Genomic DNA, 16,354 nt, shown 5'->3' on the forward strand with positions numbered 1-16,354 from the left:
TAGGACGAATGCAATGAAAAAAGCGCGATGAGACATTTTTGCCTTTAATAATTCCAACGACAAAAAGAAGAAAGGGACTATTGTCTGAGAGGTGCCAAAGGGCGCTGTTTCCTTATTGACAAATCCAGGCAAATGGGGACATTCGTGGGCCACGTTCGAGTGGTTAGGCTTGTTCTGAGTAATCCTGGGTCAGTTTGGCGTAACTAGGCTTGCTGTCGGGGTCTCTCCTCTCTTCTTCATCTCCTCTTGAATGATCACTCAAGCGAACGAAGAAAATATAGAGGAATGTGGGTGTTTGCTGACCAATAGCTGAGTGCCTTTCGTGATCTTGAGACCGTCACCAAGAGGTTCTGTTGTTCTGTGTTACTGCATAACAGGTTGGAGATGCGCACCATCAAGCGTACGCCCAGCGGGATAGTTTTTGTTGTTGAAACCCTTTTTGTCGCGTAAGTGGCATACTAAACTTCTACACTTCTTTTTATTGGCATATGAGACTCCCGAAAATTCCGAACGCACAATTGCTCAACAATGCGTTACACTCAAGGCAGTTGAAATTCACGCCCGAAAAACATTCACTAGGGTCCATTTGTAAAACAGTCCCTTAAACTTGCTCGAAGGGGCGCCGCATAATGAAATGACGCAGCAAGAGAAGATTCAGCGCACCCAAACAGGCACGCATCGCATAAACAATCATAACACAACAGATACAAGTACTATTTTGAATTCGAAATTCTGAAGCAGTTTCCTCATATTTGAATTTTCCCGCGTTTATTTGGGAGGCATCCGATGATACCAGGACAAATCCGGAACAATCTGGTACAGAAACATTGGCGTATCATTTCTATTGAATGCCATGAGCTTCTCAATGGATCGTCACATGCAGACGCTGGGTATGCACGCCATGTGCACATGCTACCAGGAGCCCATTATGACACGCATATATGTCATTCTGAAATAGCAACAAACCTGCCTAGAGGAGTAGAAGGAACAACAGTAAAGTGATAATCTGCACCCCGCACACTTACCCGTACTTATTGCATCCACAGAATATATGGTAGCAATGAGTGCAAAGGCAACTATAGAATGCTAGGCAAATTCATGCAAGTAGGTCATATGAGCGTTGTTTCCCTCCAGGCGAAATGATCGCGAAGAGTTCTTTCTCAGGCTGGTTTGACACAGCTGCTAAAAGCCGAACGCATAGAGTTTCCCTTGAAATCCCTTACTATCTAGCTTTGGTGCGCTTTTTCCGACGTACGAGTGTAGAAAATGTCGGCTAAACGTTTTACTGTGGTTTACAATCTTCCCTAAAAAATGCTCACTACGTATTCCTCGATTTGCCAAGACAAGTTGAAGGACAAGGAAATTATCAATCAGTTTCTCCCCTTCAAATGAGGGCATCAACACCATGGCGCCTCAGCGGGTGGGTATAGCAAATAAAGTATTTATTCAAAATACTTCAAAATATCCCCACTGCTTCCCCTTTAAACAGTTGCTTGGCCACTAATGATACAGAAACGTGCAGTGACACAAGCATGCCCATTTGGTATGAGGTTGTACCTGCCCAAACAGGCAGGCGCGGCATGGCGTATGCCACCGGTGGGTACATCAACGCCGAAACTTCTGGCATGAGTACACCTACATATCGAGAATTTCACTTGGCAGCACACACTGCGCAACACTTGCACTCGCACGTGGCGACTCTCTGCAAGGGTTTTAAATAAAATTGCGCTTCCTCCCGATTATCCTATAAAAGGGCCCTACAAATGTAGCTTTTGCATACTTCACTTCGAACAACCAAAAGCACTATAAGCTATCTTGATCACACTTCGTCCAGGAGAGGTGCTCGTTTGTCATTTAAGGATTTCTCTCAGGAAGGAGTTTGCGCTGCCATATCTGTCCAATGCTGGCGTGTAGTCCGCCTAGAAGAGAGCGAAAGCGGAGATGACCGCCGCAGAGATGAGGGCTACTGAAGGGCCGACTGGAGAAACTCCACCCTTCTTTTCAGATAGAGAGTCAACAATTTTCTTCCATTGCTCGTCGCTGCACGCAAATTACAAAACAAGCATCACCGAAGATTGCGCTTCAACCAACCTCAAGTGCCCCCAGTGTATCCTGCCGCATTGATGCATGTTGCAGTGGCGAACAGCTGATTCTCACTCGAATGGTGGTGAGCCTGCTGCCAAAGGAGCAGGGTTTGTCAAGCAAATGACAGCATCTGTCGTGCCTGCCGCAAGCCTGCGTCCACCAACACCTCCTGCATTAGGGCACTGGAGTAGTACGCAACTAACAACGGGGCTGGGTTTGGGGTTGTATAGGGCGACAAAGGAGACGGCCCTGTCATTGTACACAGCGGGGTTGTTCAACGCTTGAAATGTTGGGGGAATTTTATCGTTGAACTGCGAAAGTCCGCCTTTCCAGTACTCCAGAGCATCGCTGCACTCTTTTTTGCCGTCGGTGACGGGGTAGTAGGCAAAGTTGCCAGTTAGCTTGACAGCTTCGGTAACACTCTTGGCCCTTGCTCCCTGTACGCAGCGAAAGATTAGAAATTGAGGAGGGCGTAGTTCCTTGTTTAAAGAGATAAGCTGCTCAGAACACCTGCTACATGACAATGCAGTGGACGACTACAATGCAGAGGACGGCTTACTCCTAAGACTTTGGGACATATTTCCGTCTTCCACAGAGTTTCAGCCACTGGTGCCGTCCTGGCCTCGTGCGAGTATGCTGGTAGAACTACTGCATCTCCAACAGCATTTCCAAATTCAGGAAGCCCTGCTGCTTTTCTGAGCTCGTTCATCGCCTCTCTACAGTCCAGCGTTTCTGATAACATTTCCGCACACAACATGCAAAAGAAGAATGCACGCTGTTTTGGGAAGTACTCAGATGCTGTCAGACCAAAAACGGCTAGCGGAAAAGCCCACCTGCTGTTGGGTATGTATCCTGAGCTCTGGCTGCTTGCTGCCCGAAGAGCAGTGACAGAGAAAGAAGAGAAACAAAAGAGAGACGAGCCATTTTGAGCAAATATGACTGTACAGTAACTGTATAAAATGCAAAAATGACTGTACAGAAACTGTAAAATGCAGATAAATATGTTTTGACAGATATGAAAAGAGTTCTGGCGGGCTGTCGACAGATGACAGCGAGGTTGACAGCTGCTGCCCTAGCTGGCGCGCCGGTGCTGGCGATTGGAAGCACGCTACGGCTTGCTGCCTCGCATAGTGGGCAGCAAATAGTAGATAGAAAGTGAAAATATAATTTCGCAAGAGTTTTATTTGAAATATCATGCAAAAATGTGCAGATTTAGTAGGGCTGCGGCTCTAGACCTAAACGCTCTGTTCAGGTTCTGCGCAACACCCTACGTCACCATCAGGTGTGTGCAGGGAATGCCAACGCAAACGAGACTGCACTCCAGAAAGCGGTCTCGGCCCACTTGAATGGATTTAAGGGCAAAAGTGAAATTGAAAATTCATCTCTTTGACGCTGCTGTCAGCGTTCATTGTTCCACGCCTTGCGCCATTCCTGCCGCCGCCCCCAGCGCAGGTTACCTCCAGGTGACGCTGTCACTCTCATGAAACTGCCAGAAGAACAGCTTACACCCGAACATATCCCTCTCTTGCTGGCAAAATAATGTGAGTATCAGAAAAGTGAAGCTTGAAAATGTGGCATTTGCACTGAAAGCAAGAAAATACCAGCGACCCGCGGTCACTCCACTGTTTCTCACTTCGGTTCTCGGGCTCTCTGCCTGAGACGTTGCTGTGACGAATCAGTCTCACGAATTTGCCACTTCATAGCATATATTTGGAGCTAGATGATTATTGCTTGATAGATCTAGAGCGAATGGGATGATTTCAGTCCGAAAGTGCTGGGGTTTGGTCCATTGAACAGCTGAACCTTGCTGCCAGATTTTGAGAAGAGTAGCTCGCCGGGCTCGCAGTCGAGTCCTGTGTCTACAAGTGTTACATGCATAAAAAATGGACACCTCTGTGAAGCTGAAGTGCATGTGAAGATAAATTGGCAGCTCCATGCTGCAATCTTGCGTTGAGGGCAAAGAGTTCTGGAGTGCACGAGGGGTGTAGAGCCAGATACCACGGTGGCGTAGAAAACCTGCACTAGACAGAAAAGATCAACTCAAATGCAGAATATCAATCAATGAATTATCAGAAAGATAAGGAAGAGACAGGTCCCCGACGGTGTCTAGACACAGCACGCTCAGCTGGACGGACCGGTAAGGCACGAGTTCAAAGCAGTAGTGAGACAAACAGGGCACGCACACGGGAGCAGCATGATCAAGTTTTTCCATAAGGTGGCAAAAAATGCGGCTGCTTCAGCGTTTGGTCCTGAAGGGAGCGCACACAAGAAGGGGCTTCAAGCAATCGGCAGGCTATCGAGGAGCAGCGACATCTGGCAGCAACCCTAGAGTACCGTTACCTTGACAAAAACGATGTTTTGAGGCAGCTGGACTAAGTCGAGGCGCCAATGAACGCCAGTTCCGCTGGCCCGCCCGAGGAAGTGATAACGGCTTATCTGACATGTGTGAAGTGTATAAAGAGGCCCTGAAGAATTCTCCTTCGGGCTAGATAGAGGGGAGCGTGGTCCCTCATACCAGCTGCTAATATACCTTGAAACCAGCTCGTCAACTGACGTGATGCCCGCCCTGACGATAGGGTACGCAGGCCTTTTGGACGTTACTCTCGACCCCCAAAAAACCGACTATAGCTATGAACAGCTACACTGCAGCAGTCACAGAGCAGCTGCTTGGGCACGCCGAATGTGAGGCAACAGTTGGGAGACGAAAGCGGACTCAATGAAGGGTCGCTACAGACAGAAAATGAACTTGGAGCTACGAGGAGGGTTGAAGGTGCTTCTGGTATGAGCGGAAAGAACAGGCACTCTCGCGGAACTTCTGGTGTAACGAGCGAGAATAAAAAAAGGAAAGCAATGCGTAGAAGAAGAAAGGCTGGCTGACTAGGCTCGTGCGTGCAAGCCTTGCCAGAACACAGCCATCAAACTGCGGAGGAAAGGGACCACTACACGAGAGAGGCAATTGTAAAACAGGAAACTGTGGGCGTTGGAGGAGACTACTACGCTAGAGTACAGACGTCTGGTAAGGGACGAATGTGAACTGTGGCGTTACGATCCACTACTTTCAATCTGGCCAACTGGAGGAAGCACCTACGAGTGTAAGGGATTATAGAGGATCATCAACCTGACAACATGGAAGTGCCTCCTCCCCCGCTTACAGAAGGAAGCAGCCACTATCCATAAATTCAGCAGCCTGGAGTAAAAGATCCTAAATCTAGTGATACGGGAGCGCAGTAGGGAAAAGCAAAGCAAAGTAAAAGTGGAATCGCTCCTACGGACGCAGAGCATGTGTGCCGGGATGGTAGAACCAGATTTAGTGTAGCGAAAGATCAGGTGAAGGCTAGGATATCCTCTGTAGCAAAGGCATGATAACAAAAATTCAGTCAGAGATTCTTAAATACACTGCGAAGCTCTCTTGGGAACTGCCACATCGCCCGGAGTTTTTAGCCAAGCTGCTGTAGAACGGCTGTAGCTTACTCAGAGTGGGCAGACCTTCTACGATTCGACTTTTAAGCTTGATAAACGGAGAAAAACTGTGCATCTACTGGGTGAATACGCGCTTAGCGGCAGTGGTGGTGTCAATGTTTCAGGGTTGACTTTCGTGTACGACGTGCTCTGACGTTGTGGTTGGACTCGTTCACGATGCACAAGAAGGCCTGATATTTCCAATCTGATTAGCTGACAGCCTAATCTACTTGTGCCCCATTTGTAGATGGTGTGGTCTGCTGGTAGTGTGCACCAGCAGAAGGGCAAGCAAAAGCCTTCAACCTGAGATAGCTTAGCAGAAAGCTACATTCTTGACGTGGAAGGGAGGTCGCGTGTAGTGAATTCACTGCACAGTCCTTTAGCTGCCCTCATTATTATCACTGAGTATTGCATTTCCCTAGACAAGCCAGTGCCTAGTTTTGAACGTCTTGGGGATTGGTGCTGCCATGCAATAAATTCCAAGTGAAAGTGTTTGATAGAATTGCATTCAGTCAATTTGGTGTTACAATCTGCCGCGTTTGTTGCCTCTGTGGATTTCGAAATCTTGTGTTATGAACTTGTATGTAGTTCTTGCACCTGCACATATGCATAAGCTAGTACAATGTGATAATTTAAATACTGGACTTGCAGAAATCCAGTAGGATACGCTAAATTTTGTTCGGACCGAGGATGCAGCGAATGCAAGCCTCAGCCAGTGTATGGCACTACCGTGCCACGTGCAAAACAGGAGCTTGCGTATGATTTGCCGACTAAGGGTATCTTAAGGACCAAAACATTAATTCTGCATACACGCAGGAGCCTGCCAAGGGGGACGCAGTTCCTGTGCAAACCAGGGGCTATGGTACCAATGAAGAGTCGAAGTTGCCCTTAACCTAGTACAGGCAATTATATACATTAGTTCAGTGATCGTAGCGAGACATAAGCGCATTTAGATGGCAGGAAAGTAACCTTATGTGCAACCATTAAGGATATAAGCCTCAAGCGACACCATTGAGGGTACTGTGAGGTACCTCGTAAAATTGAGCAGCTTATGTGCTTCCACATACAAAAACATACTTTTACTGCGGCCTTTTGTCAATGTTAACGATTAAAATTGTTAAATGGCCGTTAGTTCCCTCTTGGCTCCCGAAATACACTCGTGTTCAAGGGACACTATCTCCAGGCAAGCCTTGTTCTTGGCTCACGCGAGGCAAGGTTATGGCGGCTGCAACAGCGTGGGGCAGAGACGGCATCTGCCCCACGTCGTCCGTACCTAGAGGAGGTGCAGCTTGGGAAGAAAACATGACGCCGGTGTTGGGGCATGACGAGGAAGTTGCGTCTCTTTGTCTGATCATGGGTGCAACACTTGCGCTGCGGGAAACTAGGCACTCACACACGCGCGGCCCACGCGAGGTACGCAGCTACGCAGAGGCCTAACTTTCGAGCAGTGATGGCACGCCTATCCATCAACGGAATACGTTCAACTGCTTTGCTACGAAGAGAGGAGGATAAAGTGAAAGGGGATCGTTGAAGAGGATGCTTTGCTGAAAAGCCGGGAAGCATAGAGAAGCTTCGCGAAGCGGCAGGTCTCTTTCGCTCCATCTGCGTGGCTTCATGAAAGAAAAGAGCAGTCTCATCCTTCTTATTCTGTTCTAACAGACGAACGTCTCAACAGTTTATATATGTTCTTTGGTGCCTCGAGCAATAAAAACATACAGAGCATTTTTGGGTATGTGGAGCCTAGACAAGTTGGCAGGCGCGAAACAGGCAGACGAATGCACACTACGCGCTCGCGAGTCAGGCTGCACTGCGGTTAACGTCTGCCTGTTTCGCGTGGGCCATAACTCACGGCCCACAGAAAGAGAGGTTGCTGCTGCCTGTGTTCCGGCTTAGGTTAGCAGTAAGCCTAACAGTTAACAACATTGCAGCCCGACTCGCGAGCGCCTAGTATGCGTTCGTCTGCCTGCTTTGCATGGGCCATAACTCTTGCCGCTGCTGTTCTTTGACCAAAAGCCCTTGTCCATGACAGTGACCAGCTTCTTTCTTCTTCAAGAACTTCGTTCAAATTTACGTAAGCAGCAGCCTCCGATATTTTGTTGTCAAGACCGCGCAGACACCCTGATTAGGTCTCAAAAGCATATAACCGCTATCTAACCTGCACCGTAACTCCACGGCAGGGTTCTCCCACATCCGCAACTGTGCATCTTGGCACAAGAACGTCCCATGCTAAAGTAAACTTCCATTCTTTTCCACTGGATTTAGCTGACTTCACGAAAAGAAGTAATACAATAAGCCTTCAGAAAAAAAGTGAAAACAATGGGAATCAACCTCAGTGTTGGAGCCCAATAATCCACCTGCTTACTAATGGAAACAGGGGATAATTTGCCACACTTGAAGAACCAAGGAATATGAGTGGGGATTTAGGCAGGAACTCGTCTTCAGCAGCCAGTAACAACTGGGAATTCTCGCATGCGCATTTTCTGCTCGCACTGCCATAGATGCGACTCCATATATGTCACCGTTTTCACTGTGCGCCTGCATGCATTTAGTAACCATGCTTCTGAAGAAGGCGCAGGGAAACATGCTTGGCACTGGAGGCCTAGCATTTCACAAAGACCTATGCCACAGCGCATTTCACTACGGAACAATGCAGGGCTTTAGACGTTCTTTCTGGCCCATTGCAAATAATTTAGATTTCAACAGCTGACTCGTGACCTTACGTTTTGCTCTGCACCTCACTTGCCCGGTTAATTCTTATGCTGGGCGGTGCTGGGCGAGGTCCCGACAATTGGTGGAACTTTGGATGAATCTTTCCTGACTTGCCCATATCTATGTTTATTAGCTCAAGTCGAATCACGCCAAACTTCAAATTTGATTCTCTGCGGTTCCTCCATCTCCATCGGTGTAGAATTTCTTTGATCGTTGGGTTACTCTCTTGAGGAAGACGGGGTAGCATTTCGAGGTATGTATTTGGGCAAGACGCAAATGGAAGCAACATTGACTCATTATTTTCTGGCACTGCTGTCAAACCTTGTCAAATCGGTTTGCCTTGCTTAGCTGCATGTAGTCTTCATGTAGTCTTTCAGTGGGCTTAACTTGTCAAGGTAGTACACGCTAGGTCTCACGGAGCATTCATACTTATTTATTTCCATAACTCTGCGTATTTTCGAATTGATAGCGAAGCGCTACATACACTGAAACAACCAACTCATTTACGAGACCAAAGTCAGCCGGGATATCTCATAGCGCCTACGGGAAGAAGGCCACGCGGTGCGCAAAATGTGGTAGGAAGCATATTCCCAGGCTCTGCAGAATATACAGGAAACTAAATGGCGTGTCTACAAATTTGCATCCTGACAGAGCAGCATCGGCAAAGAAGGGCTGGTTAAGCCGCTCCGCTCCCTGTCTTGCCGTGATCATAGTCACCTGCGTGCAATTGTTATGCTGTATGTTGTGCCAAACAAATTTATGTCTTTGCGGCTATTAAATATGTAAAATAGTACACATGCTCTGCTTCTTAAAAGCTATATCCGTTCGTGAATTCTTCTTGCTATCAATTTTCGTGACTGACAGCCCCTGGAATTCGTTGCTGTTGTAAGGCACGAGATGCATTAAAACAACGCATTTCATGCGTTTCATGATCCTGTACCCAGTATAAACCCTAAATTTCGGCGTAACTTTGCATTTTTCGCATCTTTTCACCCTTCCAAATGGAGCTAAGTCCCTAGACACACGGCGGACTTCGGCGGCGACGTACAAGCACACCAGAGTATCCTTCAATTGGTTGCAGCCGCTCATAGCTCGCCATTTCGACTGTTTTAGCGTTATCGCCAAGGCTTGAGCTGCAGAGGGATGACCCTTGCCACGCCTTTCATTTGAAACTAGAGCGTCAAAAGCCGACCTCACGTTTTTCCATGGTGCCTCCAGCATACCCTGCACCAGTGACGGCTAGCATGGCGGCAGCGGCCAAGCAGCCTCGCAAGGCGGTTCAGTCAAATTACCACCAGAGCACGAGTCAACAGCATGCAGCAGAGGTAGGTCAGGACGACCATCTCTATTTGGTGAAGTTGAGGCCCCTGCTTGCGAGTATAGCTAACAAATATTACGAACAAGGGAGCTCTGAGTAGCTTTGCACTGCGGCGCGTCTGGTCGCTACAAATTTGCTTGCTCAGCGAGCAACACAGCCCCGCATTAGCGCACAGGTGGAACCTAGGAATCCCACGCTACAGAGTAGCGAAGCATAGGGTCAAGCATAAGGCCATCCACATCCTGCTTGCGCCAACAGGACGAACAGATGTCCTTGAAGGACCTGTTGCAGCAGCTGCATGTCGTGGTGGAGGACTTGGCGGTCTTGGATAGCTCTCTTACTGCTCTTTTTGAAACTGCGCCAAACACGGACGTAACGGAGCATCAGCAGTTAGTCCAGGTGGGGCAGGCTCATTGTATCGTGCTGCCCAGAGTGCGTCGCATGAAACCAAAGAGCCCAGTGACAGGCTGTTCAGACTTATCAGCAGCGATCTTGTTTATCATGCTGCTGGGTGTCTTTTAATCAGTTCCGGAGCCGTGTGGCGCGTCGCATAAGTCGCTATGGGCAGCTGTCAAAGAACTTGGCCCAAATTGTGGAAAAGATAATTTCCTGCAATTCGTCTCAGCCTCTGGATGCTTCTCGTCATCGAGAATCCTTCCACCCCAGGCAGCTTCACGAGCTTGATGCTCTGCTCAAGCAGCACCAGCAACGCCTGCAAAAGTAAGCCTGCACATGCCCGTGCTACCGCCTTGCGCTTTACCGTTTTTCTCGCGGTTTTTCCGACGTTCCACATGCCCCATCCAATCTAAAAAGAGTCTCATTTTCAGGTTAATGGACCGCTCTGCAGGCGCCGAGCTGCAGCTGCTGATCTTTGAGTTATGGCGTTCTGCAAACCTCAATGCACACGTATAATCTTGCGTGCACCCTCTCTCTACTTGTGTACATGCGTATGCATGTGGATATTTTTGTATGTATATTCTATCACTCCATATGTGTTTGGACATCGGGATTGTGTTGCAATCCCGATGCTGCATTACTTGCTTGATCGCATCTTCAGTCATGTTCACATCTGCTTGCTGCGGTTCACTGGACTGCATGAGTGCAGGTACAAGTCACAGTTTGCTGCCTGGTGGCAGAACACAGAACGGCACTTCCACACGATGCGGATGGCGAATTATGTATGTTCGGTCCAGGAGAGGTAGGTGGGATCACTCATGTAGAGCTGTAGCTGCATTGTCCCAACACGCAAATCTTAGGTTTGCAGAAGTGGATGTTTTGCTCTTGATATTTACAAGCATTGCCCTGCCAAAATTTAATCCCAATTCCTAGCAACCGGATATAAAGGAAACTTTGTGCGCGGTACCAGTGCACCGTGTCTCAGGGCACAGACTGCAGTAGGAGTCTCTGCTCGTGAAGGACCTTCTGCGGGCCCCTCTCGCAGTGGAGGCCCGCGTGTAGAGCCTGTAAGAGCCAAGGCGACAGCTGGGGAGCAGCTGGCGTTTGCGCCTGTGCCCCCTAAGTCCCAAGATGGTGCGGTGAAGCCAGGAGGCTTGCACAGAGTCTCCCAACCCGTGCCACACAACCAGCAACTGCTGCAGGAGACTGGACAAGCGATGGTGAAGGAAGTGCAACGCATGCAAGCCACAGAAGAGCAGCTGCAGCAGTCGTCTAGTGCCTTGGAACAAACGGAGTCATCCTACAACGGTCAGACATGTGCTGCATACTAATATACGACCGGTGGTCGACTCGCCATGTCCCCAAATCTATCTTTATGTGAACAGGAAGAAAACTGAGTGGCGTCGCAGCACCTACTGGTTTGCACTAAAGGGCTAGAGTTGCTTGGGCTTTCAGTGGATTGTAGAAATTGCTTGTGGCATCGTGGGCATCAAATTGACTGGAGGGGTTCAGTTTTTTACACTTTATGCACCAGTTGCGTATCTACGGAAACGAATGCGAGTAAGATGGCTTCATTTGTCGCGCCAGAGCCTCAGTTCGCCTTGAACCTTATGGATACGTGAAAATGAGCGAACAATGCAGCGTGCCAATTGCAGTCGAGAGGGGCCAGATGGGAGAAGTAAGGGCTCCTATTCGGCCAAAAATTCTGGACAGGATCCGAAGGCTGCTATAAGCCTGCTCTACCGTGGGTGGAGCCGCGGATGTTGCACTGCCCAGTGAATGCGTCGTGCCAAGAAGAGCCAGAGTAGGCGGGGCAGAGCTCAGTGGCGCTTGCTGTTGCTGCTGCTGGTGCTGGTGCTGCAGTCTTTGGCGCGCGACTCTCAAGCGCGACAGGGATGCTGCAGGCTTTGAAGAAGAGGTACACAATTCCTTGGATGCCCAGCGCAGCTTCAGGGTATCAGGGAGAAAAAGCAGAGAACAGCAGATGGCATCCAAGCACAAAACAATATATTGACGTCAAAAAGGTGGAAAACCAACAGCATGCATGCTCGCCTCTTTGTAACGACAGTGATTTTTGCCTTATGCTGAGGGCTGCTTTGAGCGAGACCGCGGAACGCCCATGCTGGCAATGCGCTTACAGCAATGGCCCCTCTCTTTTCTTGGTGTTGAGTGCACGCGCAGTATACAAGCTCTCGTCATCTCATGAATATCTGTGTTGCCTCTTCATTGGGGCACTTGGGCTATGTGCATTCAGAAGATTGAATACGTGTCTGTTGGAGGCCCGAGCTGCCTGCACTACTTCGTGTTCTGTGTTTCCTTCTTGCGCTCTCTTTTTACGTATGCGCTGTTGCATGTGATACCTTGTTGAACTGGTGGACGAACTATGGGATTGCAGCGATCTACTGGAGTGTTTATGCTTGGATTTCTTAACTCTGGTGGACCGTCCCACAAAGTGACCGTGGATGACGAGTGGGGCTCAAGGCGAACTACGACGCATGGCATTTCCCGTTGCCACAGCGCAATCCTGCGAAGCCCAGCTATAAATATCGTACAGATTAGATTCTTTTTCTGTTTTCTTGGAGGCATGCTGAGCCTGGCTTCTGGTTAAGAACACAGAAGGCAGGAGCGATTTCAGATGGCTAATATCTTGCAGCACCGGATTTCGCGTTTCGACTGCTGCTGTAAAGCCTCTGACCCACTTGTGCCTCCTTACTCAAGGATGCCGTCGAATTGTTTGATGCATGCGCAATTCAGCTCTTAGGACATCTTCGCATGCGTTTTATTTTTGTTCATGTCGCGACCGCAAAACATTTTGGGGAAAATTAACGGCAGGTAGTGAAGCCAGTGAAGGCTGATGATATCTCTTAGTTCTTTGTTGTGTTCGTTTCCTGTCGGTCTGCTGTCTGCTACAGGTCTGCGTCTGATTCAGAGCTTATTTGGTTCGCGTTCCTCTTCTTCCTGGGGTGCTGCGCATTCGTCCTGCTGAGACGTCTGGGGCTATTGAAGCTTGTTTTGCGTGTGCGCGTCTCAATATAAGTTGGTTAGATTTGAAGCGGAAATCCTTTCCAAGGGCTTCTTTTCGTGGGCACCGACGGTTTACTTCCATTGCGAGTCAAAAGTCGCATGGTCTGTGTGCTCCTAGTGCAGAGGACCACAGCGCCATTGCTTATTTAATGTTGTTCAAAGTTTTGTGCGTCTTTATTCAATTATGCTTTAGGTGGCCTTTTTTTCGCTCCGGCATTCTGTATCTCTGGCTCTCTGGACTGCAGATCGGATCACATTGGCCGTGGCGTGGGTGTGGGAAAAGCTGCTTGGGGGGTATAGCGAGTCTGACGTGCTCTTGGGGTCTCCAGATGTTGATAACTTGAGCATAATTTCTCAGCCTTCACCTATTACTTCCCCAGCTGTGTCAAAGCTGATTGCTACTTCCGCCGCAAGCGCCATTGCAGCAGCCTCCACACCCTCCAAACTTAACCCGACTCACGGTGCAGCTAGCAACCACAGCCTTAATCTACCAGAAAGGCACGACAAGAGAGAATGGAACCTCAAAAGCAAGACCAATATTCCTGCAGTGACAGTTCTGGGGGAAGAGGAGCCAATGGATGACGTTCCGAATATTTCTCGGCATCAACATGATAACGTGCGACATGACTTTCGAAAGAGCGGTGGGCTTTCGGGTACGCAACCGAGGGACAAAGCCCCAGAATGGCATATACCGAAGGGATTACAAGCGGAGGACATCAACAGGGCTGCAGCAAATGAGGTGGCAATTCCGAAACCAACACCGTATTCAAATGCAGCTTCACATAGCAAACTTAATAGGCAATTCGTTACTGCGCGTCAGCAGTGATCAGAAAAAGAGCAATATGCCTTGTACGCTGTACTTGGCCCGATAGAGGAAAACGAAAAACTGCTTCAGTGAATCTAGTGGAGCTACCTGAAGGAATTCAGCGGTGACTGATGAAGCATCGCGGGCAAAAGCACCAGTAGTGAACGGTGGATTCTAATCGAGCGTATACTGATTTGTATTTCTAGAATTGTGAAAGTTGTGTGTATGGCTACTGAGGAGGTCTTCCAATCGGACTGTAGTAGCCGCTGGTGGTAAGAGCCATTACCTGCGGACGGAAGAGTATTTGCCTGAACAGCTATTAACGGTAGGCAAGGAAGTAGCCAGTCCCATTTGCGCCGATCCAGCATGGTTTTGTCTTCATGGAGTGTAAGCGCACTCAACGGGGTGGTAAGCATCGTCGGAAAGTGGTGTGCTCACCCTGCTCCCTCGCAGGGTCGGCCCGCAGCTGGCGGCTCCTCTGCAGTAACATGTGTATCCCTGCTGGGTTGGGGGTGCCGCTCCGTTGATTTTTCAGCTTTAGGAAGAAACAAGGGAGAAGCACTGAGCACTCTCGCGAGACGTCTGCCTCAGCACGGGAATAACCCAACGCATGACAGTCCGATTCGTATTTGCATAGCAGACAACATAGTGCATATGTACATACGTTATTGGCAGGTGCCGCATGAGTCAAGAGGAAGCCAAGGAGCTCCATTGCATCAGTAGGAGTTGTTGTGAGATTCAGAAAGGCTATTGGTCCATGTCATGTAGAGAGGGCACGGAACAAGTACGCCGTTTTTTATTTCAAATACAACAGGGTTTTGTTGGTTCGCATACAGTAATAGAGAATTGCTGGAGGTTGTCTGCAAGCTCGAAGAAAAGTTTAGCAGGAAAGTACGCTTAAGTCGTTGCGCAGTAAATTGCCACGTAGTAAGGAACAAGTAGGCATTTATTATTTGAAGCACGACAGAATTTTGTTGGTTAGCATACAGTAACAAAGAATTGCTGGGGGCCGTCTGCAAGCCCTAAGGAAAATTTAGCAGGAGAATAGGATTAAATCGTTGTGGAATTAGCCCCACAGCGCATGAAACACCGTATGTTTCCACTCCGTCAAAAGAATCAACTGCACGGGAATGAAATACTGCGACTTGAGTACGAATGCAAATTCGCGTAAAGCAGTGAACAAGCGCGTATCGTGTACATTTTCTCTGTGTAGCGCGGAGAATTTTCCTTCCTGGTGAGCTGGAGGGCTGAATGAATCAAATGCGACAAGTTTTGCGATCACGTGCTTTTACCGAATAGAATAGTACCTTAAAAATAGGAATAAGGCATCATTTTGAATCATAAATTCGCCGTGCAGCTCCAATACTCCCTAGGGATAGGAACTGTTTCTTTACGTCCCAGGGAAGCCCGGGAAGCCGCCTTTTCCATCACGCTTATTTCACTTTGTGCCTACAGTTTTCATATTTTCAGATTTTTCCGAGCAATAGTTTGGACGTTGTCTCCCTTTCTTAAGGGAGGTACTGTTGTATAGCCCTCCTCGACCTCCAAATACCGAGTGTGCTAACAATTTTTAAAGCCTATCAGACACTCCGAGTATTCGACTAATTTTGCAAAAATCGTAGCAGAGAGGACAGAGATTTCAGAGGCCGAGGTACTGGAGTACTACATGGGCAACTATCAGTCGAGTTGTGCAGGGGTTTAACCAGATGCTACCACACGAAGCAACAGCTGCACTCATTAATTTACAAGGCCCGTGGACTTTTCATGCTGATGTGAGGAGGAGACATCGCAACGAGTTGTCTCTTAGCGTAGGCGCAGGAAGACCGCGGGAGCAAGGATTCTCCGCCAGTCCTATGTGTCGAGAGACGCTGCCCAAGCCAGGCGAGCCTGTAAGCTCCATGTGTTACGAGTTCAAGGGAAATGGCGTTTGTCCCAAGACTGCCCCGTACGCAGCGGAAACATCCAGCGGACCAGAGAGACATGCCTGCGATGTGGAGGTGTGGATCACTAAGGCAGAGGCTGTGCCACACCACCGAAGCCCCCTCTCTAGTATAACGAAGCCGCAAGAGGTACCTCCTGGCCGCCTAAGCGGACAGGATAACAGCGGCTACGCCTTGGAGCTATGGGAGATGAACGTCACAGGCACAGGGGCCATGGAGGGGAGTTACTGTGCACTATAGCCACGGGGCCGAACGCTGTCGAAGTCTCCTCAAGCTGGGGGCAGAGCCTGCTACAGCAAGAAATAGGGGCACCCTCTTTCTTTCTTACCGAGTTGAGGCTACATATGGACCTACGGAGAGCAAAGAAGGAACAACGGCCTGACCAAAGGAGAAGAAGAGCGCTAACGTGAGCACAAACTGCCCGAGGAAATGCGTTACTGCAGAGAAAGGCCAAATGCAGAAAACGGTTATCCTCGAGGAAACCTAAGGCACCCCAGAGTGGTGGCGAGATCATCAGAGTGCGGGGATAGTGGCCGAGGGCCACGGGACGTTGTGTAGCATGGGCATAACAGCTGTGCTTGTTTTTCAGATAATACGGAACAATTGTGAGGGGCTCGT

General features: G+C 48.9%; 3 protein-coding genes across 3 annotated transcripts; 2 read left to right on the top strand and 1 right to left on the bottom strand.

Annotated features, from left to right (window-relative positions):
- Positions 1-1,963: 1,963 nt before the first annotated feature.
- Positions 1,964-3,009, bottom strand: ENH_00071930 (SAG family member; the record flags this gene model as incomplete). Its single annotated transcript, XM_013582645.1, is given in 5 exon segments — positions 1,964-2,039; positions 2,158-2,522; positions 2,645-2,800; positions 2,805-2,817; positions 2,921-3,009. Coding segments are annotated over 5 exon segments (699 nt in total).
- A 6,449-nt stretch (positions 3,010-9,458) lies between these two features.
- ENH_00071940 (hypothetical protein, conserved) lies at positions 9,459-13,817 on the top strand (the record flags this gene model as incomplete). Its single annotated transcript, XM_013582646.1, has 9 exons — positions 9,459-9,578; positions 9,830-9,970; positions 10,098-10,291; positions 10,677-10,769; positions 10,953-11,275; positions 11,831-11,991; positions 12,222-12,304; positions 12,880-12,985; positions 13,185-13,817. The coding sequence occupies 9 exons, from the start codon at positions 9,459-9,461 to the stop codon at positions 13,815-13,817; spliced, it is 1,854 nt and encodes a 617-aa protein (XP_013438100.1).
- Positions 13,818-15,502: 1,685 nt separating this feature from the next.
- On the top strand, positions 15,503-15,976 carry ENH_00071950 (hypothetical protein; the record flags this gene model as incomplete). Its single annotated transcript, XM_013582647.1, has 1 exon — positions 15,503-15,976. The coding sequence occupies one exon, from the start codon at positions 15,503-15,505 to the stop codon at positions 15,974-15,976; it is 474 nt and encodes a 157-aa protein (XP_013438101.1).
- Positions 15,977-16,354: the final 378 nt, after the last annotated feature.

This window comes from Eimeria necatrix, genomic scaffold (genome assembly GCF_000499385.1).
Source record: "Eimeria necatrix Houghton genomic scaffold, Enh_scaff701, whole genome shotgun sequence".
Lineage (NCBI taxonomy): Eukaryota > Apicomplexa > Conoidasida > Eucoccidiorida > Eimeriidae > Eimeria > Eimeria necatrix.